This window comes from Meles meles, chromosome X (assembly GCF_922984935.1).
Source record: "Meles meles chromosome X, mMelMel3.1 paternal haplotype, whole genome shotgun sequence".
In the NCBI taxonomy this organism is placed as follows: domain Eukaryota; kingdom Metazoa; phylum Chordata; class Mammalia; order Carnivora; family Mustelidae; genus Meles; species Meles meles.
In genome coordinates this window covers 61,038,785-61,066,069 of record NC_060087.1, presented here as the reverse complement: position 1 = coordinate 61,066,069, position 27,285 = coordinate 61,038,785, and the positions used below count along the sequence as shown (strand labels likewise).

Genomic DNA, 27,285 nt, shown 5'->3' with positions numbered 1-27,285 from the left:
TCAAACTCTTAAAATAAAAAGTGTATTCGTACCATCATTCTCATCTCCACTTCCTCCCATTCTGACTTTCCAGTCTTTGTCCACACCCTCCACTGACTTGGCTACAGCAAAGCTCTCCTTCTCGTGGACAAATCAGAAGACTGCCCTCTTTTTACTTAATCTCTCTGTGGTATCTCAGATTGTCGCCAGGATTGTTTCCACTCCCTCTGTCCACTTCTGAAGTATTGGCTGTTCCCCATGATACTTTCCTTGCCTCTCTTCCCTTCTCACTCTGTAGTAAGCCTCCCCTGCCAGCCAAGACAATTCCTTGACAATTCTCTTCCAATTCTTTAATGTCACTGACAACTCTGAAATCTCTAACACATATCCTATATTGTAGGCCCAACCTCTCTCCTAAATACCAGAGCACCATATCATTAGGATCCTGGCCCTCAAAATGCTACTTGCTGAGCTCCCCCCACACACGTACACTTTGCCACTAGCCCTTGTCCTCTGCCTATACTCCTCATCTCGTTAATGCATCTCCTAAATGGTCCAACATCCTTGGCTTTCTCTCCTTCTTTACTTTCCACATCCAATTCATTGTTTAGTCTTATTAATGCTATCATTTCAGTTTTTCAATCTCTCCATTCCTCCCACAACTGTTATGGTTCCGACCCAGATACCACTCATCATGGATCTAGCACCAGCCTTCTCACTGGACTCCCTCCTTGCATTCCTCCCCTCAAATGCTGTTCCATTCTCCACACTGTAGCCAGTGAGTCTTCTAAAGGACACAGCTGACCCATCCATTCCCTCAGTTATAAGCTCCCCCAAGTTTTCATTTCCTTTTCCCACAAATAGTTATTTACCAACTACTAGATGCAAGCACTGTTTTTGGGAACTGGCAAAACAGCAGGAAGTAAAACAATGTTCTGCCCTCATGAACCTTCCAGTCTGGAATAAGGCCAAATGCCTGAGTGTGGGGAGCGGGCAGCACCCACTGGGAAACTCATGCCTGCCTCCCCAGCCTCTTGTCCTAATTCTCCTTATGCCCTACCTTCGAGCCATATCAAATTAATTTCAGTGCCTAAAATGTACAGTTCTGTTCCACACTCACTGCCTTTACCAAGGCTCTCTTGGGAATGCTTCCCTCCCAGCCATCATACCCTATTTGCAGACCACCCTCTCTCTCTCTCTCTCTCTCTCTCTCTCTCTCTCTCACACACACACACACACACACACACACAGGCAAACACACATCACTTAATCTAGAGGTTCCTATAAGTAGTGCTGATCTCCAGAATGACCTAGGTTCGAATCTCAGCACTACACATTCTGCGTAATCTCGGTCAAGTTATCTGACTACTCTACACTTCAGATCTTCATCTTAAAATGGAAATAATTCTAGTACCTCCATATGGGCTGGTTATGAGGACTAAATTAGTCAACCCATAAAAAGTGCTGAGATACTTCAGGTGCCTGACATGTATAAGCCTTTAATAAATGTTTTTATTACTTTTATCTTTGGTATTATTGTTATACGTCTCATCACACTGTTCTGTAATAATTCTTCCTTCTAAACACGTCTTACTGTCTTTGTAACTCATGAACTTACTTTGGCAGGCACATAGTAGGTACTCAATAACCATTGAAGGAAGAAGGATAAAAGGATTGGTAGCTCCAGGTTTGGTCTCCCGTGACCAAATTGGACTATGAAGGAATAAAAGCAAATCTAAGACTTCTTCTGAATATCTTCTTGGCCGAATATCTAAGTGTACACTGTTTGCATTGTGTGAGCAAGAGCTGGAAAGGAGTGACCAAGAAAAGGGCCTTGAGCTGGGCTGACCTGAATGAGAACTGAGGTATTTCATTTCTTTATTCATTGACTCTTGAGTCAAGAAAGGACCAACTACCCTAAAGTCGCCATTACCTTCAGTTCCCATCCCTCAACCCCACTTCGGACTCTCCATTTGCCTCTTTTCCACTACTATGTTCCCCTCAAAAATGTATCAACTGAAACTCAGAAAGCAAAAGGAGTGCTGAGGGAAAGGGGGAAGGGGTGGAGAAGGGTTAGCACCTCCCTCCTTCCTTTGCTGAGATCAAAGCCAGCGTTTTGACTAGAAGGCCAGCTGGCCTCTTTCATCCCCGCTCCACCTGTCTGGGAATGGGATTGCTGCTTGCCCATTTCCTTTCCTCTTCAGGGCTGCAAGGCAGTTTCAGGGTGGGGCCTCAAGCTATTTCTAGTGCTGGCCAAATCCCTCCACCCCAATATCTCCTCTGCCTTACGTGATCAGATTTCCTTTCCACTTCTCCAGTAACAAGTGGCAGGAGCATAGGGCAGGAAACTGTGAGAGAAGTCAGTTTCTCCACAGGCCCTAGGCGGAGCTAACGGTTTAGGCCAGTAGAGAGGACACTGGGGTGGCTGGGCTTTGTCTAGCAGGAGGAACATGTTCTTCTTTCTGCATAGCCACCCCAAGTACTTGGCCCAACATCCCCCTGGGTATGGGTGAGGCACCTCAGTTAGGCAAGGGCCTCTTGCCTCTGGAGGAGGGAATTCACTTTCACTGAAGGCCTGCTATGGTCTGGGCCCTGTGCTAGGTCCTTTTGTTTATGTTATCTCTAACAACCCAGGCAGGTCGGCATTTCTGCTCAGCCCTCCCGTAGCAATGACAAAAGAGAGATTAAGCAGCACACCTGAGGCACATGACTAAATCCTGACAGAACATCCAGCTCTGTCTGACTCTAAAGCCAGGGCTCTTTCCACCTCATCATGCTGCCTCAAGAGTCCAGAAAAGCCGTTAATGCTATGAGTTGGCTCTTTGCATTATTCCACAGAATTTAACTGAACAGCCAGCTAGATCTTTTGTGAATGAATTTCATTCAATGTAACTTTAAAATAAAGGTTTAAGGAGAACCTTTGATGACTTGACTTCAATTCAACAAAGAATGTGACAGAAGTTTCTGCCTCTGCAGAGTTCATAGTCTAGTAGAAAAGCGCTAACAAGTGCCAAAATAAAAGCATAATATAACACATAAATAGAGAAATGCCATGAGAGAGACAGAGGGGGGAATAGGGCAACACCTTTGCCTTAGGTGTAAGCCTCTGACTTCTGGGTGCCTGTCACTTCCCTCAGGCCCAAACAGAGCCTCCCAAGGCTAGGACCAGCCAGTTGCCATGTCGAACTGGATCACAAAACAGGGACTTTCTTGAATCATGATGTCCCCTAGCCTAAGAACAGTGCAAATAAGCAGGACCCGGGAATACTCTTTCATTGGCCAAGGTGGAGAGATGTTTAGGAACCCAGACTTGGTTATTAGCAGCAGCCGGCCTGCCTCAGCAAGGAAGGGGTTATTCATGGGTCAGTTAAAGCCAGGTACTAATGCAGCCAGATTGAGAGGCTCAATCCCAGTCAAACTGAGTTCTGTTACATAGGAATCTGTTCTGGCCCCAGCTGTCCATCTTGCAGCCTTGCGCACTCTTGGTCAAAGAAGGAACTAAAGCAGAAGGGTATGGGTAACCACACTGTAGGCATTCACAGTGCAGACATATTGTTTCAAACGCTCAGCCCTGAATACACAGCTCACAACCTGTATTGCTGACAAAGGATCAGCAGTGAGCCTCTGCCTCCATAGATGGAGGCAGAACATTCGCTCCTCCTGTATCTCAGTGAGGCACCCTGCCTCTGATTTTTATAGTGCTTTGATGCTGGGGGTTTAGGTCCTCTCCCAGAGTGGCCACTTCATTGCAGCTGCCTTTCTTCTATTGCTCTCTCTAAACCCATCTTTTCATACCTGTGGAATGAGTGTGCTACTTGACACTCTCTGGAGGCAAAGAGGTCGCCTAAGAAGAGAGCGCAACACCCGTTTGAAGTCTTCTCTTCCAGAGCCAAGCCCATTAATTCCTTGAACTTGGACTGAGGGGCCCTCCTTATCTAAAATCTAAAATTGACAAACCTGTCAATTTTCTTTGATCATACTGAGGGGTCAGTTTCTGGGTGTATCCCCCCGGGTAACCCCTCTTGTATCTATCTCTTCCATATATTGGTTTGGTGAAGATGAGCTCCACTCAAGGCTTCTTCTATCTCCAGGACTCAGGGCTCCAGGCATCGGAGGGTAAATGATTCCAGCAGGAAGGAACAAGGCCCCCCTTTCCTTTCTATTTCAGTCCATTAAAAAAAAGGCAATATAATAAGCACTGGGACAGTCTCGGGCATTTTCCTTTTAACTAAATGTGTAGTTTTCCATTGTGGATGTGCAAAAGCCATCTACCCGTCAAATGACTCCCATGGATTCCACAAAGGTGCCATTAGAACCCTTACAGATGCTTCCACAACCTCTCCCATGGTGCCAGATATACATCCAGACTCTTAACAAGGATAATTTGGTGGCAGTGGCAATAACCCTGGGCTTCTCTGAATGACATCAAATTCACGACCCATATCCACATCCCTCTTTTCATGTGCTCTCTACCATTTTTTCCCGTGGAATTTGAATCCCCCTGTTTTACTTACTGCCTAACAATATCACTATTGAAAGCACATAATGTTAAGGACCATATGCTCTTTCTCCAGAGAGTATGCACAAATACTATTTCTGTTAAAAACTAAACAGAAATAGTAGTTGTGCATACTTCCCATTCAAGGACTTATCCCAATTGAATGATTCCCTTTGTCGTGGAGTGTTTTTCCCCAAGCGGGCCCTCATAGAGAAGCTGAATCAGATATTGTGACTTACCAGAGGTCACAAGGAATCATCTAGTGAGCTAGAAATAGAATCCAAAAACCTTTATTTTGATTCCCTGAATTTAAAAAACAAATAAACTCTGCTACAAGGAAAGAAAAACTGGAGAAACCAGGCTTGCTTGACATTCCTGGGTCAGGGAATTCAAGGCAACCGAAACTAACAGGCAACTGCCATTAGCCTGTGAGGATCAAGGAGGTAATAAGAGGTGCTGCCTGCCCTCCAGGAGCTGACAGTGCAGGGAGCTCAGGTCACTGCTGAAAAATCTCTGTCCGGGGCAGAATGTGCCTCTGAGGACCGAGTGCATCCCAGAGGAGGTCTTGCCCATCTTCATGGTCCTCCCAGCAGCCAGCACAGTGACCCACGTGTGATAGGCAGGCAAGCAGTCATTGTTGAATAAGGGCCAAAAAATTAAGGTACCAAAAGAACACTCTGGGGGTTGGTGGAAAATAAGGGACAGCTTTGTGAAGGAGGTGACATTTGAGCTCTGCCTGGACGGATGGGGAAGTTTTTCACAGGCAGCAGAAATTGAGGGGAGGGCCTTTGCAACCTGAACAAGGAGCGACGGCAGAGATCCTAAGGAGAGGGCAAAGCACGGTGTGATTTGGGGAAGCCCAGGGCAGGCCAGTGTGGCTAGAGAGGAGGGTGCAGTAAGAACTAAGGCTGGAGAGAAAAGTGGACCCCTGAGTAGAGAGAACCTTGAACAACACGCTAAATAATGTAGCAGTGACCTGTCCCTGGGGCTTTTGAACAGGAGGAGTGGTACCACCGGCACGCGCCTTTCCTGCCAAATCATCCTGCCCAGCGCCCCTGGGCCTCCCTTTCCTTGTCAGTACTGGTGGTTTTCTTTCGGTTGTTCTGTGTGTATGTGGTTTGCTTCAGAGGTTTTCTGTGGTTTAGTTTGTTTTTTGGCCTTTCCCTTTTCCTTACAGTTTTTCACAGCATATGGTCCTGATTATGTGTTGGAAATCACGCCAAGCTGCCGGCCAGACCGCAATGAGCCCCACCGAGTCCAGCAAATCCTCAACTACATCAAAGGTGAGCGCCACCCCTCAAGCCCTGCCCTCCTCATTCCACCCAGCTTGCAGTGGCCTGTCACTGGGGGCTTCCCCAAATACCATTTGTGTTTAGTGGCTAACCATTTCACTGACTTAGAAGGGAAACATCTTCTTGGCCTGATAGCTTGTCAGTGGAATTCCACACTGGCCACTCTGACTGGAATTGTCATTTGGCCAGCTAATATCACCTTCAGGGGGACAAAAGGTTTATCTTGAGGCACCTCCAGAGAAAAACCAGTTCTCAAGTGTGCCCTGGAACCCTTTTTCTTTTAAAAGAGCAACAGTAAAACCCTCTTGAAGGTGAGGGAAGTTCAAGCCTCTTCAGACTTAAGGGAGGGGGAAGGAGGGTCTCACAGACATTGTGTTCCTGTATGGTTCCGTGGTCCAATCTGGCCTTGAGAGACCATAGGCCTACAATGGATAGTCAGGATTCTGGTGCCCTGAGAGTAGGCTCCCCAGTCTTTTCCCAGAACACTGGAAATGGAGAAGCTGCCCTACCCTGCCTTCCTTCCGGCTGGCCCACAACTGTTCTGGCTTCTGGCCAGAGGGAAAATGGCAGCCATCAGGTTATTATCATCTTGGTCACACTGTCCCACTAGCTATCTGGGGAAGCTGCCCTTAGCTTTCCAGTAGAGCCCCTCCCCAAGCCCCAGCTGCTGCTCCATAACTCAGTTCACTTTCTCTACACTATTGTAAAGTCGTTTTGGCACCCATTTTCTTATTTAATTGAATTTGTATGCATGTGTGCATATTTGGGGGATCCTGATTATTTGTAGAATTAAGAGACTAAGGGTATCATATTGCCCATCTTGGAGAGTGAAATTCCCATGTTTATTCATATAACGACCAAGAGAACAGCAATTCTCCTACCTTTGACTCCCTCGTTGGAATAGAAACCAGCATGAAAGGGAGGCCTATTCTGTACCAGAGTTAGTCTGAAGGAAGGCACTGTGTCCTGGCGGGGGCGGGGGGAGGGGGGTCTTTGCTGAAGGTTATATTAAGGCCCTAACCTCTAGTAGAGTCCAGTCTGTGAAAACAGCCAAGTCCTTAGGCAGGGACTCCACGTCCCAGGCTCCTTTGGGCAGAAAAATTCTCTAAGCTCACAAGTCATAGACCTCTAAGGCTATGCTCACAGCAAGGCTTATTGTCTCTGTGAGGTGTCCCATAGCTCTCATCCTTATCCTGACCCTATAGTTTCAAGCTACCTCCCTCTGGAGTCACGGTGGATACCAACCCCACAAATCCTCACTTCCTAACCAAATCCTCCTCTCTTGTAGTCTTTAAGGCCTTTCAACTCTTTCTATTCCTGGCCCTTTGCCAGTCCTCTCACTCTCCTGCAGCCCTGATTAACACTAGTGCTCCCACCCTAATTTCCTCCTGCCCCTCACAGACCCAGGACACCTTCCCTGTTTCCTTTGGGACTGATCCTGAACCAACTTTTCTTACCCCTCTTCCTTCAACCTTACCATCCCCTCCCCCCACCCCTGATCCAGACTCTAAATCCTGGTAGAGTACAGACAAAGCAATAGAAACAGGGAAACTAAACAAGCCTCTGCAGGTTCTTGCTCACACCTCCGTATGTGCAGATATCTGTATGCCCTCATGCTTTCCTGCACACGTACCCTGACACATATCTCCAGAGCGGTGACATCTTGCTATTGAGGAAATGGAAATGACAAGTGAGAGAAGACGTAAGGAAGGTAATTCAAAGGAAAGAGAACTAGGAAAGGTAAGAAACCCAAAAGAGGAATACATTTTTTTTAAAGATTTTATTTATTTATCTGACAGACAGATCACAAGTAGGCAGAGAGACAAGCAGAGAGAGAGGAGGAAGCAGGCTCCCTGCTGAGCAGAGAGCCTGATTCGGGGCTCGATCCCAGGACCCTGGGATCATAACCTGAGCCGAAGGCAGAGGCTTAACCCACTGAGCCACCCAGGCGCCCCATAAGGAATACATTTTTAAAAGACCTGAGATAAAAGATTAGTTTGAGGGTTGGAGTGGGGGGATCATCAAAAATCTTAGAGGACGTGTAAGTTACATGTAAGTCAGGGTTTTTAGAAGATCCTTATAGGTTAAAACAATGTTCTGATAGCAGTACAAAGACGTTAAGCTGAGAGAAAATGTATGGACTAGGAATTAGGTCCTCAGAAGTGACTGGACACACACAAGATGGGAAGATATGACTCAGCAGCATTCTATCTGAAAGAGCTAGGGATTTTAGTCAAGGGGGACATTGGTGTGAGTCTCCAGCACAAGTTGGCCTCCAGACATGCTGATGCAGTATCATCCTCACTTTAAAAGGGCTCTAGGCACACAGGAGCATGCTACTGGTCAGTCAGGAGGGAGAAAAGACTGTAGACCAGGCTCCAAGAGTTCTGGTTGGAGGAGCTGAGGCTTTTGGAGAAAAGACCTAGGGAGATGTGGTCTTTACTTCATATCTCTGAGAGGCTGTCGCAGAGTCTATGTGGTCACAGGGCACAGAACTAGGACTCATGGGTAAATATTATAAAAAAGGCAAATTTGTATTCAGTAGGAGGAGGAATTTTCTAACATTTTGAGCTACCCAAACTGGAGCAGGCTGCCCAAAAAGGAATGAGGACTCTGTTCCCAGAGACTTGCAAGTAGAGGCTAGATAGTCACTTGACTGTCATATCATAGACGTGTTCCTGCACTGGGGGAGGGCAATTGTACTAGATTATTAAGGTTCCTTCTAATCCTAAGATCCTAGGATGCTGTATGTTAAAAATGAGAAAATAGAAAAACAATAAAAGGAATATGATGAGAGTGCAGGGGTTGGTGGATGAGTCACAGTTGTTGGGGCGGGGGTGGGGGGAGGTAATACTGTGTAGAGGAAAGAATTGATGAGAAGAAAAGAAATTAAATGGCTGAGAGTGGGTGGGGAGGAGCTAGGGAGGGCGGACAGCAAGTAGACTGGCTATAGAATACTAGGAATGATCAGATTTTCCATTTAGCCATCTCCTTCATATTGACAAAGTCTTGTGTTCTAGCCATGCAAATGAGCAGAGCTCACAAGTCCAGAACCAGAAAGAAATTCAGCTAAACCAAGAAGAAATGAGGCTAGAAAGAAGTCCAAATGTTGCTAAAAATGGTCAGGCTAACCTGCTATACTGAGACCGTGCCCCTCCAGCCTGGTGACGCATGCTGCCATCAGATAGTGCGTTGCCATGACAATGGTCAGTGTGGAAAAGCTGCTGAATTTTCTACATTCTGAAAGATTTTCCTGAACCTGCCTACATGACTTATCATTTGTTCTTGCATATTAAAACCTCAGTGAGGCTGGCCATTTCTCGCAGTGTCTCTTGCCCTCCTTCCCCCATATTAAAAACAAAGGAGGGGGAGGCATGGATTGATTTGGGAAGATGCAATGGCCATGATGGAGTGGATGGATTAAGCTCCACTCTATGGGAGGGAGTTTAGCCAGTATGTCTCAATTGAATTTGTTCAGCCTTTGAGCTTGGGTTTTTTTCTCTTTCTCATCACATCCCTAGAAGCACAAAAGATGGGATTTTTAACCTACTGAAGATCAAACCTGGGGAGGTTCATCTCATAGAGATACGTCCCATGTGCCACAGGTTGACTGGAGGGAAAGGCAAATTTAGACCTCACCTTATCCCATCTTTACTGCCCATTAGTCTTTCCAAGAGGGGGAAAAAAAAGACAAAAAACCTTGGAGAGTCAATTCAAGCTGTTAGCTTTATACAGGAAAAAGCTATGTATTGCCCTAACAAATTGCTCTTCTCATGCCAGTGAATCTCGAAGATATGTGTCAGTGCTCACAAGGAAGTGTGGATCGTTCAGCCTAGCTCATGCCCACTACTGTAAAATGATCCTCACACCATCTTCGTGTGCTTAGACTTGTTTGCCTTTCCTCTGGTTGATGTACTCTAGAAGAGCTGGCTCACACTGAACTTTCCAGAGTTGGAACAGTGCTGATGTGATCAATCCCCAGGGATGGCTAGCTCCCCAAGCCTGCCTGGCTCTGTGTGAGGAAACAGGGGTAGAGTTTTTCTAGTCCCCAGTACTGATGACATTTGAATTGAGTAAAGGTCCCGAGGGGGGCAAAAGCTTCTTGTTGCAACCCAGACACAACCTTCTGTGGCTGAGTGCAGAGGGAGGGTGAGTTGTGCATGCACAAGTATGTGTTGGCTTTGTAATTGAAGGTTATAACTCACTTGCTGTGAGTTCCCAGACTGTACCCCAAGTTTGCCTGGAATAGAAAAGGAGACAGATAGGGCCAAGAGGTAAGAAGGAAGAGGAGGGGGAGGACACAAGAAGTAAGAGAAGGCCTTATAAACATCTGCCTTTTCTCACCCTTGATGAAGGAGGCTGAGTTGGCATCTCATACAGTGCAGGGTTGGGCAGATGGACTAGCCAACTGATGTGGGTATAAGGGAGAGAAAACACAGGTGAAATAATAAGAACAATAGCTACTATTTATTTTACAGATGAGGAAACTGAAGCTCAGAGAAGATAAGTGACTTGGCCAAGGTCACATTTGTTCATTCATTCAGCAAGCAATTACTAAGCACCTACTATTTGCTACACACAGTGCTAATAGCGGGTAGAGCACACACTTGAACCCTGGTCTTTCTGAACTGGGGCTTTGAAGTCAGGCTGTTTGTCCTTTCCAGCACCCCCCCTCTTCTCGTTGCAGTGTTGCCCTGCCAAGTATATTTGTCATACCTCATTTTTTCAATCCCATTTTTAACCCCCCCCCCTTTTCCAATTGCCCCTGGTAAACTCTTCCCACCCTTCACTGCATATCCAGCTCATTCCACGTGGCTGACCCAAAGCACCGAAAATCGGATGTCTCATTGGAAATGGGAGGAAGATAGCCATGAGCAACACTTGGCAGTCCTGGCCTCTGACCCAGGCCTTTTAACATTCTCTAACACCTACCCCTGCCATGCTCCCATCAGCCAACCATACTATCATTGAAGCTTTCTACTCCATTTTGAGCTGAGTAGAGAAGTAAAAGAGGACAAAAGGTGGAAGAAGCCAACCCATCCAGCTCCTGCTACCTGAAGTGTGTGGTGTTTACCAGCCCCACTCTGCTATATACAGTTCCATGACCCCAAGATGAGTCCCTTTGCACATCTATTGGTAATATTCTCAGGAACACCATTGTGCTGAGTGTAAGCTGCTCCTCCTCGAGCAATTTGAAGCCTGGGATTGACATTCTTCTAAGGACTAGCAATTAGGACATCAGGTCTGGACATGTCCAAGGCCTGCTGAAGCTCCAAGCTTGAAGCAGCACTCCTGCCTGGCGGGACTCTATACCATGGAAACTCAACTTGCTTCTACACCTTCTCCTGTTTCCTGAGAAGCCATAGGATAAGTTGAAAGGCAGAGTTGGTCCCAAGACAGACTGACCTTCTGCTTTAGGGCTTCTTAGAAGAATTTGGAGCAGGACTGTAGAGAATACCCTGAGCCAATCTGCATTACTTCAGGGGAGGATCTCTGTGATGTCCATTCCCTACCTTCCCTTGCCATCACTTGTCCTTTTATTCTTCTCCAGTCCACTGTGGTTCTTTCCAAGAGTCTACTACCAGCCTTTCTTCCCCACTGACCAGGTTCCTATCTTGTTTCACTAAAGAGTAAAAGAATTGGAAAGGCTTGTTGTTGCTGTCATTGTTCAACAGGAAGAGAAGTTGTAAAAATATCATGCTGAGGGGCACCTGGGTGGCTCAGTTGGTTAAGCGTCTGCCTTCAGCTCAGGTCATAATCCCAGAGTCCTGGGATTAATCCCCACATTGGGCATCCTGCTCAAAGGGGAGCCTACTCCCTCTCCCTCTGCCACTCCCCCTGCTTGTGCTTGCTCTTTCCCTCTGTCAAATAAATAAATAAAATCTTTTAAAAAGTGTCTGGCTGAAAAACTTATAAATTCTAAAATAAGAATGAAGACTGCTCCCCAAGGTAGTAGTAACTTAGACAACAGCTTTTATTCTTTTAAAAGATTTTATTTATTTATTTGAGAAAAAGAGAGAACACAAGCCGGGTGAGAGGCAGAGGGAGAAGCAGACTTCCCACCAAGCAGGAAGCCCAATGTGGGGCTCAATGCGGGGCTCAATCCCAAGAGTCTGGGATCATGATCTGAGCCGAAGGCAGACACCCAACCAACTGAGCCACCCAGGCAGCCCTAGACAACAGCTTTTTTTTTTTAAGATTTTATTTATTTATTTGTCAGAGAGCTAGAGAGAGTACAGGCAGGAAGAGTGGCAGGCAGAGGCAGAGGGAGAAGCGGGCTCCCCTCAGAGCAAGGAGCCCGATGTGGGACTCAAACCCAGGACACTGGGATCATGACCTGAGCCGAAGGCAACCACTTAACTGACTGAGCCACCCAGGCATCCCTAGACAACAGCTTTTAACAAACCATGAAAACCCTCAGTAGATTACCTATGAAGACACTAAATACCTACATAAATCCAGGAGGTGGGAACTATTATTGAAAGCCAAACTGTACTATACCATATGGTGGATTCTTTACATATGTGATCCCATTTAATCCTCACAATTACCTCATAAGGTAGGAAACTGGTGGCCAAAGACATTGTGTACCATGCCCAATGTAGCAGGTAAGTGGTGCCCTCAGGATTTGAATTCAGACCTGGTGCCCTCTGCTTTATAACGGTATTGGTCAGTCAAATCTACTCATCATCCTCCGTCTGCTTTTTTCAATTGCCCCCAGTAAACCCTTTTCACCCTGCAATGTCTCCCAAGGTGAGGTTGTGAACCAAGTTAATTTTAAGAAGTATGGTTATGTCTCCACTTCAGAGCCCCATTAAATCAATCAATGATCCATTTTTGGAGCCTCTCATGTTCTTAGTGCCATGAGAGGTGTAACAGAAGTTTAAAATATGGTCTCTGCCTTTAATAAACAGCTGAGAAGTCTAGGGAAGGAGACAAAATTAACCCTCTCAGACAGATGAGGATATAATAAGGTTGATACTATATAGAAGTGGGGGAGTAAGACTTTAGGGAGACTGCTTTCAAAAGGTTTGGAGGATTTAAATTGATAAGAATGCAGAAGTGCTCATAAGCGAGGGAGACTCAGGTGAGTGCCAGGGGCAGATTGCAAGTTCCCTTGAATTTCGGGCTGAGTAGTCCATATTGGATACAATAAAATGACAGCCATTCTAGGTTCTGGAATTAGGACATAACATGATGCAGTGATATTTGGATGAATCATGGTAGTATTCCAAGATTGAGTCTGAAAGAGCCTGGACCAGAACAGTGATATTAGGATATTTCCTGTTCTATTCCTCCCAAATGGCTGAGAGTTGTTTGGAAGAGAGTATCAAGAACACTTCGAAATGGGTCATGTATACGGGATCAAAAAGAAAGGAAGAAGTAAAGATGATTCTGAGCTTTCCAGCCTGGATACCAACTGGGATGGGAGCCATTGGAGGAGGGGGATAGTTTTACAGAAACATATACTTGATGTGTTCTGTTTTGATATGTTGAATTAGAGGTATGATACATTGTCTCAAATACATCTACATGGAAGAGTTGTTGCAGCCAATTAAAAAGAAAATTTTAAAATCAATTGGATGCCACAAAATTATTGTCATGATAATAATATTAAGTGAGAATTAATAGGATACAAAATGATTTAATACCATATAGTCTCAATTTTGTAGATATAATGTGTGTATGAGTGAGTGTGTGGATATACACAGAGAAACACCAGAAGGAAATATAACAAAAATACTAACAGTAGTTACTTTGGTGGTAGAACTGGGATTATGAGTATTTTTTTAACTTGTTCTTTCTTGTTTTTCTGTATTTTTCAAAATTTCTACCATGAATATGTGTTGCTTTGTTATTCAGAAAAAAAGTAATATGTGTTTGAGGTTTTGTTTTTTTAAGATTTATTCATTTTTTGTTTTAGAGAGAGAACACAAGCAGGAGGGGTAGGGAGAAGGAGAGAGAATCTCAAGCAGACTCTTGCTGAGCATGCAGCCCAATGCAAGGCTCAATCCCCATGACCTGAGCTGAAAACAAGAGTCAGATGCTCAACCAACTGAACTACCCAGGTGCCCCTACATGTTTGAGCTTTTAATTATTATTATTGCTATCATTTTATCAGAACTTATTTCCTAATTTTTGGTTTACAAAACCTGGTCACTGCACCTGCACACAGCTGGAAAGATAGGGACTGGAGAGTGAGAATTTTACATCTCAGGTCCTGTTTCCTTTCTTAAGTACCTCTAGTAATTCTTAAGTACTTCCAGCTGGCCACTCAAGAGAGCAGATTTTCCTTTGACTCGGGCTTTAAAGCCTCTTTTGTCTAGTAGAAAGGTGTAAAGTCCAGAGAGCTCCCTAGGACCACATTCCTCCAAAACCTTCCTTTACTCCAAGGCAACAGTCTTTCCAAGTTTTCTCTTCTGCTCCATTGAGCTATGTGATTATTCCTCCTCACAGTCTTGATTACTATAGCTATATAATAAACCTTAAATCAGGTAGAGTGATTCCTCTTTCTTCTTTTTCAAAATTGTTTTAGCTTATACCAGTTCCTTTGCTTTCCATATAAGTTTTAGAATAATCTTGTCTATATTTACAAAATACCTTAATGTGATTTTGTTAGGAATTATGTTAAACCTGGTTATCAGTTTGGGAAGAACTGACATCTTTATTGTATTGAATCTTCCAATCCATGAACATAGTTTGTCTCTCCATTTATTCCGGACTTTTTTTATTTCCTTCTTCAGCGTTTTGTAATTTTCAGCATACAGATCCTAAACAAGTTTTGTACCTAAGTTTTTCTTTGAGTTATTGTTTTTTTCATTTTGGTTCCATGTGTAAATTGTTACTGTATAGAAATACAGTTTTTGTATATTGCACTTATATCCTGTGACCTTGCTGAACTTATTTATTAATTCTGTTTTTATAGATTCCTTAAGATTTTCTACATAGATCACCACTCATCTACAAATAGAGACAGTTTTGTTTTTTTCCTTTCTGATCTGTATGCTTTTTGTTTCCTTTTCTTACTTTATTGCACTGGCTTAGACTTCCAATATTATATTAAATAAGAATGGTTAGAGAAGACATCCCTGCCTTATTCCAGAACTTAAAGGAAAAACACTCAGTATTTCACCATAATAAATGATGTTAGCTGTAGGTTTTTGTAGATCTTCCTTATCAAGTTGAAGCATTACTCCTTTATATTCCTAGTTTTATGAGAGTTTTTATTATGAATGGGTGTTAAATTTTGTTAAATGCTGCTTCTGCATCATTTGATATTAATAGTAATGTGTATGTAATTTTTCTTTTTTAGCCTTTTAATATGGTATGTTAGCTTGCTTGATTTTCACACTTTGAGCCAGCTTTGTATATCTGGAATAAACCCCACTTGGCCATGGTGTACAGTTATCATCTACATTGCTCAATTCTATTTGCTAATATTTTCTTGAGGATTTTGCATCTATATTCATGAGGGATATTAGCCTGCAGTTTTCTTTTTTGTGCTGTCATCATTTGCTTTCAGTATCAGGCGAAGGCCAATACTGCCTTGTAAAGTGAGTTTGGGAGTGTTCTCTTCTGTTTTCTGCAAGAGATAGGGAAGAATTGGTGTTAATTCTTCTTTCTAGTAGAATTCTCCAGTGAGACCATCTGGGCCTGGAGATGTCTTTTTCAGGAAGTTTTTCATTTCTACTTTGATACCACTGTAGTCAGAAAACATGTGCTGTATAATTTCAATTTTATTCAGCTGTTAGGGTTTTTTATGGCCCAGTATATGGTCTATTTTGATATATGTTCTGTGAGTGCTAGAAAAAAAGGTGTATTCTGTTGTCATTTCATGGAATGTTCTATCAGTGTCGATTAGATCCTATTGGCTGATAGCATTGTAGAGTTCTTCTGTATCCTTTGTCATTTTCTGTCTTGTTCTATTATCAGTTGCTGAGAGAGGGATGTTGAAGTCTCCAGTTCTAATTGTGAATCTATTTCTCCTTATAAGGCTATCGGCTTCTGCTTCATGTATTCTGAAGCTCTGTTGTTTGGCACATATACATTTCGGGTTGCTATATCTTCTTGGTAGATTGATCCTTTCACCATTATGTAATGTCCCTTTCTGTCCATGGTAATTTTCTTTGCTCTGAAGTCTACTCTATCTGAAATGAATATAGCCACTCCTGTTTTCTTTTTTATTTTATTTTATGTATTTATTTGACAGACAGAGATCACAAGTAGGCAGAGAGGCAGGCAGAGAGAGAGGGGGAAGCAGGCTCCCCACTGAGCAGAGAGCTGGATGTGGGGCTCAATCCCAAGACCCTGAGATCATGACCTGAGCCGAAGGCAGAGGCATTAACCCACTGAGCCACTCAGTTGCCCCCTGTTTTCTTTTGATTAATGTTTGCATGGCATATATTTTCTATCCTTTTATTTTCAACCTGCTAATATCATATTTGAAATGAGCTTCTTAGAAACAGCATATAGTTGGATCACTTTTTTCGCCACCCTGCCAATCTTTGTCTTTTAACTAATGTATTTAGATTATTTACACTCAATGTAGTTTTGATATGTTAGGGACTAAATCTGCCATTTTATGTTTTTTTAAAAGATGTTATTTATTTATTAGAGGGATGCAGAGAGAGCACAAGTAGGCAGAGCAGCAGGCAGAGGGAAAGGGAGAAGCAGGCTCTCCACCGAGCAGGGAGCCCAATGTGGGGCTCAGTCCGAGGACCCTGGGATCATGACCTGAGCCAAAGGCAGCTGCTTAACTGACTGAGCCACCTAGGTGCCCCTTTATGTTTTGTTTTCTCTTTGTTCCCTTTGTTCCTTCTATGTTTTCTTCTTCATCCTTTACTGTTGGTAACTTAAACCTCTGTTCAAATTTCATTTTGATTCATCATTAGTGGTTTTGTTTATATCTCTCTGTATAGGCTTTTTAGTGGTGTCTCTGGATATATATTATATATGCCTAACTTACCACAGTCTGCTAGTATCAACATTTTACCAGTTAGAAGGAAGTTTAGAAAACTTAACTACCTATAAGTCCTTTCTCCTCTCCCACTTATAATATAATTGCCTTAAGTATTTCCTCTACATACTTTACAACTACATAAGTGTTATCATTTCTGGTTCAATCATTAAATATAATTTTAAAAACTGAAGAGGGGAAAACCCTAGTATGTTTATGTTTATTCATATTTTTACTCTTTCCATTTTCTTTCTTCCTTCCTGATGTTCCAAGATTCCTTCTTTTATTATTACTCTTCCATTGCAAAAACTTCCTTTAGCTATTCTGTTAGTGTAGGTCTGGCGGCAACAGATTCCCTTAATTTTCCTTCCTTTGAGAATATCTTTATTTCCCCTTCATTCCTGAGAAATATTTTCGTAGACCTAGAATTTTGTGTTGACAGTTACTTTCTTACACCACCTGAAAAATATCTTACCATCCTTCTGGCCTACATGGTTTTTGATGAGAAAACCAGTCATTTGAATTATCTTTCCCTTATAGACTTTGTTTCTGTTTTTGCTGCTTTCCAGAATTGTTTTTATAGTTTTTTCCCCCATTTTTTAAAAAATTTTTATTTTTTAGGAATTTGATTATGATAGGACTTGGTGTGGAATTCTTTAGATTTATCCAGTTTGGAGTTCAGTCAGATTCTTGAATCTGTAGGTTTATATCTTTTACCAAATCTGGGGAATCTTTAGCCATTATTTCTTGAAATTCTTTTTCAGGGGCACCTGGGTGGCTCCATCATTTGAGCATCTGCCTTCAGCTCAGGTCATTATCCCAGAGTTCTGGACTCAAGCCCCATCTCAGGCTCTGTGCTCAGTGGGGAGCCTGCTTCTCCCTCTGCTGCTATGCTTACTTGTGCTCTCTCTCTCTCTCTCTCTCTCTCTAATTAATTAATTAATTAATTTTTTAAAAAGAAACTCATTTCAAGTCCCATCTTCTTTCTCATTGCCCTCTGGGACTTTGGTGACATGAATGTTGATCCTGTTTGTCTGGGTGGTTTTGGTTTTGGTTTTTTGTTTGTTTGTTTGTTTGTTTTTAAGATTTATTTATTTATTTATTTATTTGAGAAAGAGAGAGACAGAGAGTAGGAGGAGGGCAAAGGGAGAGGGAGATAACCTCAAGGAGACTCCCCACGGATCGCAGAGTCAGACGCAGGGCTCAATCTCCTACCCTGAGATCATGACCTGAGCTAAAACCAAGAGTCAAATCCTTAACCGACTTAGCCACCCAGATGCCCCATGAATGTTAGATCTTATATTGTAGTTCCACATGGTCCATGAGGTTCTTCTCATTTTCTTGGACTATTTTTTGTCTTTTGTTCAAATTAGACAATTTCTATTGTTCTATATTCCAGTTTACTGATTTTACCTCTCCCACCTCCCTCCACTCTGCTGTGGGGCCCATCTATTGAGTTTTTTATTTTACTTGTATTTTTCAGTTCTAAAATTTCCATTTAGTTTTTATTTCTTTTGTTTCTTTGCTGAGACTTCTTATTTTTTTTTCAAGCATGTTCAGAATTGCTCAGTGAAATATTTTTATGATGGCCTCTTTAAACTCCTTGTCTGACATTTCCAACATCTATGTCATTGCAATGTTGACATCTGTTGATTGTCTTTTTCCCATTTGAGTTCATAGTTTCCTGTTTCTTGGTATAAGTGACTTTCTATTGTATCCTGAAATTTTTAGATTTTTTTAACAAAATCTGTATCTTCCTTAAATCTTCCATTTTAGCAGATTTCCTCTGACATCATGATGGCAGAGGAGGGAACATCAACCCCATTACTTCCAAGTGGGGATAAAAGTCTAGGTTCCCCACTGAGCTGCCATTGACAGCCTGGAGGGAGGTGGGGCACCTCCTTACTGCTGGGCAAGAGTGGAAATTCAGGTTCCCCATTAGAACTCCACTGATACCACCCTGGCTGGGAATGGGAGTGGAACTTTGTTACTGCCCCCCATGTGGTCTCTACTGATAGCAGTGGGTAAACCTCCTTGCCATTGAACAGGGATAAAAGTTCTGGCTTTCCACTCTGCTTTCTCTGATGGAAGGGGAGCCTGGTTACTGCTAATTTTTTATTTTAATGTTTTATGCACTCAACAAATACATATTTGGTGTTAATATGTGCCAGGCACTATTCTAGGCACTGGTGATAGAGATGTAAATAGGACAAGTATAGGCCTTGCCCATCATGAAGCTTACATTTTAGTGAGGAAGATAGGCAGTAAACAAATAAATATTTAAGGTTGGTTACTGATAAATTCCAGTGGGGTGCTATTTTAGGTAGATGGTGAGTAAAGCCTTCCCTGAGGAAGTGACATTTGGGATTAGAGCTTAATGAAGTTAGGGAAGGAGCTTTGCAAAAATTGGGGTGAAAAACATTCTAGATAAAGAGAAGAGCAAGATCAAAGACCCTAAGGCAGGAATGAATTTGGTATGTTTGCTGTACAGTTGACCCTTGAACAATGAACACATTTGACAGGAGCACCAACACCCTACACACTTGAAAAATCTACATATAACTTTTGTTTGTTTGGGGTTCTTTTAAGTTTTTGTCTTTGTTTTTTGGTGTCTCTGGGTGGACACAAATGCATATAACTTTTAAATCCCCCAAAACTTTACTAATAACCCACTGTTGACCAGAAAATTTACTGAAACATAAACAATTAACACATATTTTGTATATGCATTTGTGTACTATATTCTTTTTTCTTTAAGTTTTTAATTCCCATTACTTAACATACAGTGTTATATTAGTTTCAGGTATACAATATAGTGATTTAATAGTTCCATACATCACCTGGTGCTCATTACAAGTGTACTCCTTAATCCCCATCACTTACTTAACCCATCCCCCCACCACCTACCCTCTGGTAACCATAAGTTTGTTATCTATAATTAACTGTTTCTTGATTTCTCTCTCTTTTTTTTCCCTTTGCTCCATTCTTTTCTTTCTTAAATTCCACATATGAGTGAAATCATATGGTATTTGTCTTTCTCTGGCTTATTTTGCTTAGCATCAAACTCTCTAGCTTTATCCACATTGTTGCAAATGGTAATATTTCTTTTTTTTTAGATTGTATTTATTAATTTATTTATTTGTGTGTGAGAGAAAGAACACAAGTGGGGGGAGGGGCAGAAGGAGAAGCAGACTCCCCGCTGAGTAAGGAGCCTGATGTAGAACTCCATCCCAGGACCCTGGGATCATGATCTGAATTGAAGACAGACACTTAACCGACTGAGCCACTCAGGCACCGATTTCATTGTTTTTTGTGGTTGAATAATAAATTCCATTGTATATATATACCACATCTTCTTTATCCATTCATCAATCAATGGACACTTGGGCTGCTTCCATAGCTTGGCTATTGTAAATAATGCTGCTATAAACATAGGGGTGCATGTATCCCTTTGAGTTAGTGTTTTTGTATTCTTACAATAAAGTAAGGTAGAGAAAAAATGGTATTACAAAAATCATAAGAGGAAATATTTTTACAGTACTATACTGTAAAAAATCCATGTATAAGTGGACCCATGCTGTTCAAACCATGCTGTTCAAAGGTCAGCTGTGTATGTTTTAGTGTGTATGGGAAAGAAATATAACTGTCACATCAAAATCTGATTTCACAGATGTCATTGCTTAGGATAAGCTTAAGTTTTTTTTTTTTTAAACAGAGTTGGTATGAGAGAGGTTTCCACATAAGTGGTATATAAATACGACAAATTTCTTGGCAGTATTGAAGTTTGGGAAGCAAGTCTGTCTCTGAGGTAGATAATGTTATTAGCTCCATTCAACAGATGAGGCTTAGGGAGGTTGATTAGCTTGTACAAGGTCACAGAACAAGGAAGGGAGCTGGAATTCCACCTGAGAAATTGAAGGTCATGCCCAAGGTTTAGAAGAGGAAATATGGAATTTTCCTTCTTCCTGATGGAGTTGCTGGTTTTAGTATACAACAAACCAAGAAATTTTAAAAGATTTTATTCATTTATTCAACAGACAGAGATCACAAGTAGGCAGAGAGGCAGGCGGGGTGGGGGGGAGGAGCACGCTCCCCACAGAGCAGAGAGCCCGATGCGGGGCTGGATCCCAGGACCCTGAGATCATGACCTGGGCCCAAGGCAGAGGCTTAACCTACTGAGCCACCCAGGCGCCCTCAAACCAAGAAATTTTGAAGAATACTTGGAGGCCTCTAATGTTTTAATTAAGCTTTTTTTTTTTTCCGTTTGCCCAAAGTACATGCCTAAAGCAATTATATCACTTATTCCCCTCCAGCTGTTAGCTCTAAAATAACCAGGGAGCAGAAAGGAGGCTAGAATTTACTAGAGAAGATACTCTTTTTTTTAAAGATTCTATTAATTTATTTGACAGAGAGATCACAAGTAGGCAGAGAGGCAGGAGGAAGCAGGCTCCCTGCTGAGCAGAGAGCCTGATGTGGGGCTCGATCCCAGGACCCTGACATCATGACCTGAGCGGAAGGCAGAGACTTAACCCACTGAGCCACCCAGGCACCCCTAGAGAAGATACTCTTAACTACAGAGAACAAACTGAGGGTAGATGGCAGGAGGTGGGTGGGGGATGGGCTAAATTGGGTCATGGAGATTAAGAGGGCACTTGTAGTGATCAGCACTGGCTATTATATGTAAGTGATGAACCACTAAATTCTACTACTGAAACTAATATTACACTGTATGTTAACTAACTAGAATGTAAATAAAAACTTGAAATGTTAAAAAATATATAAAATAAACTGAATTTTTCTTTTTTTTTTTTTTTAAAGAACTTATTAGAGAAAATGAGGTAAAACACTCAGAGTTCTGGAATGCCTTACTGTTGACAATTCCCTCAGTCTACCCGGAGGCCCTTTAACCAACTGCGATTCAGGTGCTGTCTTTAGCACAGCTGCCAAATCCAGCAGTGCTGATAGGTGTTTTATGCCAGAGTAAGCAGGCCCAGCCTCCCTGTTCTTGATGCTGAGGGGCAGTCTTTGCAGGATTCTCATCACAGAGTCCCAGCGGAAGCTCTACAGACATCCCATCCTGTAGACTCCTCTGCTACACCTGGACCAGGACATCCCCAAGCTCCAGTCAGGCCACCAAAGAGCTCTCAGTGTTTTGAGAAAGGAAAGCATCTTTATAGGCTTCTGGTTTACCCACATCCTTCTGCCTCTTTGCAGCTCCAAGCATATTTTGGAGGGAGATTTCATAAAGATTTCGAAATTGAGTTAGAATTTCAAGTCTATTGTGACATGCAAATTAGTCCTGCTTGCCCGTTGGCAGCAATGCAGCTGAAGTGCCTAGAGACGGGCCATAAAATGAAAACATCAAAGTGATTAAATGTGCCCGAAGAGCATAATTGAGTGCATGAATAAGAGAAAATAAAACAAATTGATTTTCTCCAGTGCCAGAAAAACAGAATAATTGAGAACAAAATAATAGACTTTGAAGTAATCAAAGTGAGGAATGTACCATAGTGACATAGAAACAGCCAGTTGTGGGGGAGATTTATTGTGCTTCTGTTATCATTTTTACAACTTTAATTTCATTAGCTAATAAATACAAATCAATTGAAAAATCAGTCAACCAGAGAGGAGGCAATCCCAAGCCAAGATTTTTTATTCACATCTCTAAAAGAGGCTGAAGCAGTGATCCTTAATCTATTTTCATAGGCGCACATATCCCCTATGAGCTAGAAAACAAGTTCTGGGAGGCCTCTCTGCTTTGGAGGTGATGATGTTCTGTTCTGCCAGTCACTTTCCACATATAAGTTTACAGATTCAACTTTCAAAAGGGTCACTTTTATACCCCGCCAAGATTTCCGACAGAATGGCCTGAGTACAGCATCTAGGTTTACGAAGATGACGTTTTCGTGGCACTGACCAGCATTTATGGTCTTGCACTGGATCATCCTGAATTCGCGGGGCTGTGGCGATGGCAGCAGCGACTACAACAGCAACAGCAGGATTATCCGCCACCCTTGCAATACTCGTGAGTGCCTGTGGCTCACTCCAACCACAGGCGTCGCATGTACAGGCGCGCATGCGCGAGCGCATGCGCGCAACACTGAAATCTAAAACCAAGGCGACCTAACACGAGTATGTCACCGGTTTAGTCTCCAGTTTGGCAGCCATGATGCTGGGGAAGATCAGGGGAGGAAAGCTAGGCTGCGAGACTTTTCACGCTGAGTGTAGCAGTAGAGCACTGGGGGCAGCAAGCTATGCTGGGACCGGGTATTGGAACATCACAGAGCAAATATGAGATCCATGCAGAACTATTTCTCCGGCTCCTTCAAGGAAAGAATCCATCCACCCTACGCCTCAGCTGTTCGTGACTGGGCTCGATGACCCTTCACCTCAGGATCCGCAGTGGTGGCTAATGTGACTCGGATTCCACTTTTTCCTTTCACAGACCCTTGAGCTGCTCTGGCAGCTGTTGACACTTCCAGATGTTCATGACACACCCTACCTTCAGGGCTCCACAGTTAACAGCCAGGCCTTTGGCTCCAGTAAAGGTCTTTGGGACCACTGGGACTGTAAAGCAGGGTGTACAGAAGGAGTTGGCAGTGCTGAGACTGGCATTACTTGCTGGCTCAATCAGGATGGCATGGTTAATAGATTGTGCCTGCCAGGCAATTTGTGCTGGAAAATATATCTTACAAGAAGCACCTAGACACTGAAAGGAGTCTCTCTGACCTTCTGGTAGTATCCAAGGCCTAATCATGATGGGCCCTGAAGGAAATGGGGAATGTTAGCATTTACCTCCTTTGTGCAAGAGAAGGAGGGTTTATCTCCCGTTCGGGCCTAAAATCCCAGCTTCCATTTCTCACTGGTGTTTGGGTGGAGCAAAATGGAGCAAATGGATTTCACAACTCTAAAGCATTATACAGATGTAAGGCTGTATTATTCTTCCTGCCACTGCTATTCCCATTATCCTGGATTTCCCAGCCCAGAATTCTTGTCTGAAAAAGAAATATGGAGAAAGCACATGGACCAAGGAACCTGGAACTGTGACTTGAAAATGGCTGGGAGGGATTGCCCAGCAGATAAACCACTCCAGGCCAGGCTCCACAGGCTGGCTGGCAGACAAGCAGCCCACTCCTGTGATGTCACCTCTACAGTTACTTGTGCCTATCCCTCCACATGGAGCCAGCAGATTTAGGCACAGGAGGGGAGAAAAAATGAATCATAAGCTATTTTAGAAATTGCTTCGATTCTGTTTGAGTTGCAGTAGTCCCTTGCAAGCTAAGACTGGAGCACCCTAGCCATCAGGGTAATATCCTTTAAGTGCAGATATCCTGTAAATGCCAGAAGCTTCGTGGGATTAATCCACAGCCTCAGGTTCTAATTCAGGTCAGTGGCAGACAAGTGGTAATTGGTGGTTATACTTAATTGTCATTGAAAGGCTTTCTGATGACAGGAGGGATCTACATTCCAAGGCAAGCAATACAGTTGACAATTAAGAGCTAAAATTGAATCAGCCTTCCATATCAGCACATGCCCAAGGCTTCACAGAAATCTTTTATTCTGCCATTGTTCCCAGGTAGAGGGTGAGACCCACCCCCAAACATGGTTGTGATGGGGCAGCAAGTAGAAAACTTGCTCTAGCCCTAGATCAAGCTACATGGGCATCCTCCCCATCTTAAAATCATTCAGCAGCTCCCTATGGTCTCTGCGATAAGGCCATGGCCTTCTAGGTCCTTGATGGTCTGACCTCTGGCCACCTCTCCAACCTCATTACCCTTTTCCCTGACCCATCATCCTGTGCTCTGGCCACGAAAACTTTGCTGTTGCCTTTGTATATCTAGTTGTGCCTAGAACATTCTCTCCCCCTTTGTCCTTAAAGATGCTGCCTCCTCTGTGAAGCCCTCCACACCCTCTTTGTATGTCCTGAGCTCTCTGTACAGACTGGTATTTTGTCACCTTGTTATGGACTATGATGTATTTGTCTGTATATATGCCTTTCCAACTAGACTGAGAACTTCTTGAGGGCAAGAACTATGTTTTGCTCTCCTCCTGTGACCTCAACACCCAGCACAGGGCCCCACCCAATGTAGACAAGAGTAAAGGCTTATGAAATGAAGGGAAAGAGATGGGGGACCAGATTGGGTTGAGGGAGCTGGAAGGCAGGGGGTCGGGGTTTGGGGAGGGCACAGTCCAAGATTCGCCGATACTAGAATCAGCAGAGCAGCCTGGGCACCAGCTGTCCCAGAGCAATCCCTGCAGTGATTGTTCTCAAAATGTGCCTCCTGCCCCTTGGGGTGAGAGACAATTTGAGGTGACACAAAGATATTTTTCATTTTAATAGTTGTATACATTTTAGTGGATATTTTAAAATATACCAAGCAGGGACACCTGGGTGGCTTCCTCGGTTAAGCGTCTGCTTTTGGCTTAGGTCATGATCCAGGGGGTCTAGGATCGAGCCCCGCATCTACATCAGCCTCCCTGCTCGGAGGGGAGCCTGCTTCTCCCTCTGCCCCTCCCCTGACTCGTGCTCTCTCTGTATTTCTTTTTCTTTCTGTCTCTCAAGTAAGTAAATAAAATCTTTTAAAAAAATAAAACAAAATGTACTAAGCACATCAAGTCTGTTTTTGATGATGATGATTACCTACTACTACTTAGGATAGATGAGACCCAAAAAGGTATTAAAATTTTTTTTGAAGATTTTATATATTGATTTGACAGAGAGAGAGAGTGCACAAGTAGGGGGAGGAGCAAGCAGAGGGAGAGAGAGAAGCAGACTCCCCAGTGAGCAGGGAGCCTGACCCCCGCTCCATCCTAGGACCCTGGGATCATGACCTGAGCTGAAGGCAGGCTTTTAACCAACTGGGCCACCCAGGCGCCCCAGTATTAAAATTTTTAAAGTGAAGTGATACAAAGAAAAATATTGTTACTATCAGTACAAATGTTAAGTAGATACGACAGCATTCCTAAAATGGGCACCCATACAATGGAAGTTTGGGAAACACTTTTCAACAGCCCGAAATTTACTTCTCTGTTCCTCTGTGGTGCCACTCAGCCTCCAAGGGCACTGGGGTTCCTTAGCATTCCTCCAAACTTCCGTGACACTGCTTGTCTTCAGAACTCATTTGCTACTTAGCCTGGTGGCATGGATGCTCCCTTTGTAAACCTATGTTGGCTCACCTCAACCACATTTAAAACAGCCTTAAGAGCAATGACCAAGCCTTAAGCCTCTGTGAACTGCATGGGGAAGTGCTTTATCTGCGACTTCTATAGCTCCACAGATGTCCATTTCTTTAATGACTATTTCTTGAGCACCTGTCATGTACCAGGAACTGTCGAGGGTGCTTACAGTAGAGGAATGAACAAGACAGACAAGGGTTCCCTCACAGGGCTTGTGAAGGGATACGGACACAATCAAAATCAACACACAAGATGTTTTCAGCGTGCTAAGTGCATGGGAGGAAATAAAACAGGATGGTGTGACAGAAAGTGATGGCAGGAGGGTGGGGAGGTGGCCACATAGATGGGGCAGTCATAAGCCCTCTCAGATATAACTTTTGAATTGAGACCCGAATGAGGAGAAGAGTCAGAAATGGGAATGTCCAGGGTCCCTGGGTGGCTCAGTCCTTAGGCATCTGCCTTCGGCTCAGGTCATGATCCCAAGGTCCTGGGATCGAGGCCCGCGTGGGGCTCCTCGCTTGGCAGGAAGCCTGCTTCTCCCTCTCCAGCTCTCCCTTCTTGTGTTCCCTCTCTCACTATCTCTCTCTGTCAAAAATGAATAAAATCTTTAAAAAAAAAAAAAGAAATGGGAATATCCAGGGACAGAGCATTCCAGGCAGAAGGAACAGCAAGTGCAAAGAGCAGGGGAAGCCCTGTGGAGGAAAAATGACTCATGTGTTCCAGCAACACAAAGAAGCCCCATGAGGGGTGTCTGGGTGGCTCAGTTGTTAAGCATCTGCCTTCGGCTCAGGTCACCATCCCGGGGTCCTGGGATGGAGCCCCATGTTGGGCTCTCTGATCGACAGGAAGCCTGCTTCTTCCTCTCCCACTCCTCCTGCTTGTGTTCCCTCTCTTGCTGCATGTGTGTGTGTCTCTCTCTGTGTCAAATAAATAAATAAAATCTTTTAAAAAAAGAAGCCCCATGTGGCTAGAACAGAGTAAGCAGGAGGGGTGGTGGTAGGAGACATGAGACAGGCACCAGAACCTGCAGGGCTTGGCAACTGGATTTGATTCCCGGTGTGTTTAGCAGCCATAGAGGATTTTAAACAGAGGAGTGATGTGCTCTGACCTAAGTCTTAACAAGACACTCTGACTGCTATGTAGAAAAAAGGTTGTAGGGGACAAGGATAGAAACAGGGAGACCAATTTTGAGACTATTAAAGTTGTCCACACAAAGGGTGGTAGTGGTTTGGAGTAAGCTTATAGCAGTGAAGGATGGAGAGAAGTGGGTGGACTTGGAATACATTGTAGAGGTAGCACAGACAGGACTTGCTAGTAGATTGAAAGGGAGGTTGTAAATGCAGGAGGAAATACAGATGATCCCTAGTCAATGTCACAAAAGA

General features: G+C 43.4%; 1 protein-coding gene across 4 annotated transcripts in view; it reads left to right on the top strand.

The window, feature by feature from the left end:
* Positions 1-27,285, top strand: part of HDAC8 (histone deacetylase 8) — a 221,803-nt gene that overhangs the window by 187,267 nt on the left and 7,251 nt on the right. Inside the window, exons 11-12 of one of the 4 annotated variants that reach the window (XM_045995581.1) lie at positions 5,655-5,760; positions 10,571-11,570. In XM_045995581.1, coding sequence (XP_045851537.1) covers positions 5,655-5,760; positions 10,571-10,740 — 276 coding nt within the window. In that variant the 3' untranslated portion in view covers positions 10,741-11,570. The other 3 variants (XM_045995574.1, XM_045995575.1, XM_045995577.1) reach the window with 3 other exon arrangements.